At 36.5% G+C, this 5031-nt stretch overlaps 2 protein-coding genes across 3 annotated transcripts in view; one reads left to right on the plus strand and one right to left on the minus strand.

Moving 5' to 3' along the window:
• LOC115240623 (protein SEC13 homolog) overlaps nucleotides 1-5031 on the plus strand; it is a 9318-nt gene that overhangs the window by 805 nt on the left and 3482 nt on the right. Inside the window, exons 2-4 of one of the 2 annotated variants that reach the window (XM_029815878.1) lie at nucleotides 22-194; nucleotides 353-743; nucleotides 812-1427. The exons of the other annotated variant lie outside the window; for it this stretch is intronic. Coding sequence (XP_029671738.1) covers nucleotides 22-194; nucleotides 353-743; nucleotides 812-1120 — 873 coding nt within the window. The 3' untranslated portion in view covers nucleotides 1121-1427. Of the gene's footprint in view, nucleotides 1-21; nucleotides 195-352; nucleotides 744-811; nucleotides 1428-5031 lie in introns of those variants that run through there. 2 annotated transcript variants of the gene reach the window in all.
• On the minus strand, nucleotides 1424-5025 carry LOC115240622 (helicase SKI2W-like). The gene is made up of 9 exons (XM_029815876.1): nucleotides 4971-5025; nucleotides 4653-4884; nucleotides 4319-4572; nucleotides 4096-4228; nucleotides 3740-4018; nucleotides 2686-3578; nucleotides 2252-2610; nucleotides 1982-2160; nucleotides 1424-1851 (listed from the first exon to the last, which is right to left on the minus strand). The coding sequence occupies exons 1-9, from the start codon at nucleotides 4976-4978 to the stop codon at nucleotides 1522-1524; spliced, it is 2667 nt and encodes an 888-aa protein (XP_029671736.1). The 5' UTR covers nucleotides 4979-5025; the 3' UTR covers nucleotides 1424-1521.

Genomic DNA, 5031 nt, shown 5'->3' on the forward strand with positions numbered 1-5031 from the left:
CACGACGCCGAAATGTTCCAATACGGTTTAAGGTTAGCTACTTGCTCGAGTGACAATTCGGTGAAGATATTCGATTTAAAGAACGGCACTCAGAGCCTAGTTGCTGTTCTCAAGGGACACATCGGTCCCGTGTGGCAAGTCGCATGGGCGCATCCCAAATTTGGCAATCTTTTAGCATCTTGCAGCTATGATAGGTATACGTTGATATTCTTGATTTCTTTTTCCTAAAATGTCAAATAAATTTTCAATAATATTATTAAATATTCTTTTTTTAAGGATATAAACTCGATAATTTAATTAAAACAGCTGAATGTAAAATATCTAACAGCTTAACATATGTATGTTTGCGCAGAAAAGTGATCATCTGGAAGGAGCTTGGAGAATGGACAAAGATATACGAACACACGGGTCACGATTCGTCCGTCAATTCGGTTGCCTGGGCGCCGCACGAGTTTGGTTTAATCTTGGCTTGCGGAAGCTCGGATGGATCAATCTCTATCCTCACAAATACCGGAGATACTTGGCAGACCCAAAAAATATCAAATGCTCATACAATTGGGTGCAATGCAGTTAGTTGGTGTCCAGCAATCGATTCAGCTGTTGACTCAGCCAACTCGACTCAACAAAGAAGCGGTCCTATTAAGAGATTAGCCACTGGTGGCTGTGACAATTTAGTGAAAATATGGAAAGAGGAAGGCGATAGATGGATAGAAGAAAATAAATTGGAAGCGCACAGCGATTGGGTATGATTTAATATTGCAATGGAAATGTATTGGAATAAGGATCTATGTGTATTTTATCAAACTTACAGGTTCGAGATGTAGCCTGGGCACCAGCGGTTGGACCATCTAGAGCCGCCTTGGCATCTTGCTCGCAAGATCGCCGCGTGGTCGTATGGACTTCTAACGATTACGCTAGCTGGACGCCAAACGTTCTTAACGTCTTCGACGATGTAATCTGGAACGTCAGCTGGTCGTTGACTGGCGGTATCTTAGCCGTTAGTGGCGGAGACAACAAAGTCTCTCTCTGGCGCGAAAATTCCGAAGGACAATGGGCATGTATTTCGGAATTGAATAAAGATCAAGGGAATCTTAACAATCCAGATCAACGTGCATTATAATGTCGTTAATAGAAATGTAAAGTAATGGCATTTTATACAAATAAGCATTGTAAATTAACACAATTTGTTTAAAATTAAGTATATCCTGGCAAACTGCACAGTTATTACGAGTTATTTACTATTAGTATTTGAACATCCGCAAACATTTATAATAAAATATAATATAATGTCGCTTAATTGTGTGATTATAAAGTTACATTTTATTATACAATTATTATCAAAAAGTTATTAATATTTTCAAGTATCGTATATCTATATATATATATATGTTTATGGACAAAATATTTTTCACAAATAGATTACGTTTTCAAAAATGTGTACGTATTCAGTTCATTATATTTATAAAAGGAATACATTTTTCTATCTCCAAAAGTCAGATTATTTTATATTTCATCTTCTCACTAATCTTGAGTATATAAAGATGCGGCGAAAACTATGTCGCGTTTGATTGCAGTCGAAGCTTCCTCCATCTTTTCTTTCAAAACCGGATCACCTATAGTCACGGCCGCATTTTTAACATCTCGCAAGGTTTCGCCGAGTTGTTGTATACATCGAACTATAATTCCTTCTTGGACGTCCGTCATTTTCATGATCTCTGCGAACGATTTAGCTTGCGCCCATTCGTAGACAACTTCCACCAAACCGAAATTCAAAGACGGTATCATCGACAATTGATATTGCTGCTCTAAACGTTCCAATTCCGCATGCACCTCGCTCATTATCTTGCAACCCTAAAAGAAAAGGAGCATCGTTTTAACTTCTCGATGCGTAATCACCCGCGTGTGCGCACGCGCGATATGTAATTTTTTTTAATCTTTATTAATAATTATTCGAAAGAAAAGACAGATTAACGACATGTACATTAGCGAGATTCGGTGTGAGTGTAGGTTCCGAATCTGTACGTTGTTGAAAGATTAGTGCTGATAACAACGCTACTATTTCCGCTGGTTGTAAAACGGTTAACACATTCTTGAGAATCAGCTCTGTTATCAACAACTCGTTACTACCCATTTGCAGCGCGACTCTTCCTTTTAAACCAACTGCAAATCAATATATTAAGACTATAAAGAAATATTATTCACATGTAACACTATTACATATATAGAAATACTTTTACCATAATACACAAACCTCTTTCATCGCTATCTATATATCTCAAATGTTTGAGCAGAGCCACCATATTCATATAATCCGGATACAGCGCCATTCCTTCATCGCTAAGTTTAAGTTGGAGCTGCCGTTTTTTATCTTCGAGTTGATTTCGTTCGAATACAGGTCTAAACTGTTCTTCGAAATTCGGTATTTCCATGCACCTCATGTCGTTGAGTTCAGCTTTTAATTTGTCTCTATGCTGTACTCTTAATTGAAAATCATTTTTCGATAAAAGTTCGATATACGGACATAGAATTTGATCATTGGCGGCAGCATTAAATGATAGAGAAATTAATTCTTGAACCGCCGTCTGACACGTCTGCCCCGGTGGATCGTTTCTAGGGAAAGGAAATAGCGGATAAATATGATATTCTAAGAATTTTTGCTGTTTTGTTATATTACTTAAATCTTACTTAAATCGTGAGATTTGCCTCTTTTCCCAATCATTCTGCACTAAAGAGCAATCGACTTTTATCTGACACTTAGTTATCTTCAGTATATGCCATGAGTATAAAGTCACGACCTCGTGCGATGTATTAGTGCTTGGAACAAATATATTTTTTTTCGTTAGACTAATAATTTCACACCATTTTTCATATATTTGAAGATTCTTGAATTCAGCAGCCTCGGAATTGGATGCGTCCGCGTCCTTGAGTATCAACACTCTGTATTGGGTGAAACTTTTATAATGCATGACTTGCAGTAATAGACCTAATTTGTTGTAATGATTTGCATATGATATTAGCAAGATTCTGCCTTCGGTTAAAGCTTTCGCTAATTTTTTGGATTCGAACAAATAAGGATTTAAAAATTTAACGTCCTCTAGATAATCGACCGCCACGTGATAAAACGTAGAGAGCTTCTTCTGCATCTCAGTCAAAGTCGGCAGATTTGATAATTCTCGCTCGATTTTTCGTAACTCGCTGTTATACGTCGCTTCCTGTGATGCTAGCGGTGATTCCTTGAAAGACTTGCGCATCATCGCTTCAACGGTGACGGATTCATTCACCCTTCTCAAATTTAAGAGCATGGAGTACGTGACTTTGAATTTCGACTCCAATGTCTGCGGCTCGCCGCACATCATAGGTTTCAAGTCGTTAAAGTGCGGTACGTCGTACCTGCACATCACTATAACTGTTCCCGTTGTGTCGTGACCTCGCCGTCCAGCTCTACCAGCCATTTGTATATATTCAGTCGGGTGTAAGATACGAAAGTTGTTTCCGTCGTACTTTCGTATGGAATCAAATACCACCGTGCGAGCTGGCATATTAACTCCCATGGCAAAAGTTTCTGTCGCGAATAGTAACTAAAATGCGATGAAATAACAACTGTTATATTTCTTTTTCTAAATTCTTTATATAATAACGTATTTTCAGTCTAGACGATATAAAGAATTTTACAAAGACTTTCTTTTAAATATTCTTTAATTACTACCCATCACTTTTCGACATGTTTTTGCGGAATTACCTTTACAACTCCACTTTGGAATAACATTTCTACGATTTCTCTCAAAATTGGCAGTATCCCACTATGATGTATACCTACACCTTTCTCCAAGAGCTCTTGCATCATAAGTACTTGTGGTAATTCTCTATCACTACCTTTCAGATGTTTTATATTAGAGTGAAAAAATGCATGCACTTGATGTTTCTCCCTCGCGGTTGTTAAGTCGAGATTTCTCAGTGTAGCAGCATTCATATCACAACGTTTTCTTGACAAAGTAAATACAACAACAGGTAACATATCCTGCAAAATGGATGGCGTTATACTGCATATAACTGCAAAATCTTTTTGAAAAATTAGTGTGGCTATTAAAAATTTACATTTTTCTGGAGATGACTTATAAATGCTCTCCATAATACTTCTTCTTGTTTTGGAGTCATCTGAATTCTTCTCCTAGAATCCTTTGGGTTTTTATTCTTTTTCTTATCGGATGCATTGGTCGCTTTGTACCATCTATAAATTGATATTAATAAAATATTATTATACTATGTACTTGCTTTGCTCACAAATATATATGTAAAGGTAAGAAGAGAAATGATTTACCCATCTAATAAGAACTGGCTGTTGCCATCAAAGACCAAAAACTTATCATCTTTAGTCTTACCATCAGTGCCAGTGTATAAGTAATGTAGAAGAGGTATTGGCCTATTCAAAGTGCTAATCACGTACATTTTTCGCTTCTTGATACGACCGACCCAATCTGCGAATATTATTGGATTTGGTACAGTCGCAGATAACATTACTATATTGATTGTCTGTGGTAAAAGAATGACTATTTCCTCCCATACGTGACCCCTCTGTAAATATAGGGTAATATAAATTGTTTAATCGCAATAATATCGTTTTTAGGATAATTAGTATAATCAATATTTCTCACATCTTCATTATTTATATAATGCACTTCATCAAATATGACAAATTCTAAATCCCGTAAAACATCAGATGCACAATACAACATTGATTGTAGAATCTCTGTCGTCATGATTAGGCATGAAGCAGTTTGATTTATTTGCAAATCACCTGTTAATAATCCAACGCTTTCAAACTTTCTCTTAAACTCGCGATATTTCTGATTTGATAGCGCTTTTATAGGGGATGTATAAATCACTCTAAAATGGGAAAAAATAGCAATTGGGAAATTAATAGTTAAATATTATTACAATATTAAAAGTTTGCACAGACTTTGCAGCTCTACCTCGTCATATGCTTTTGACTCAATGCAATGGCATATTCAGCAACAGTAGTCTTTCCTGCTG

The sequence above is a fragment of the Formica exsecta genome, unplaced genomic scaffold, assembly GCF_003651465.1.
Source record: "Formica exsecta isolate Colony F162 unplaced genomic scaffold, ASM365146v1 scaffold443, whole genome shotgun sequence".
Lineage (NCBI taxonomy): Eukaryota > Metazoa > Arthropoda > Insecta > Hymenoptera > Formicidae > Formica > Formica exsecta.

Bases quoted from the DNA above. Each gene is read 5' to 3' on its own strand.
- LOC115240622 (XM_029815876.1), bottom strand. The intron at 2,611-2,685 runs GTAAGATTTAAG...TCCTTTCCCTAG, and splicing joins AGGCAAATCTCACGATTTAA to AAACGATCCACCGGGGCAGA. The intron at 2,161-2,251 runs GTTTGTGTATTA...ATTGATTTGCAG, and splicing joins TATAGATAGCGATGAAAGAG to TTGGTTTAAAAGGAAGAGTC.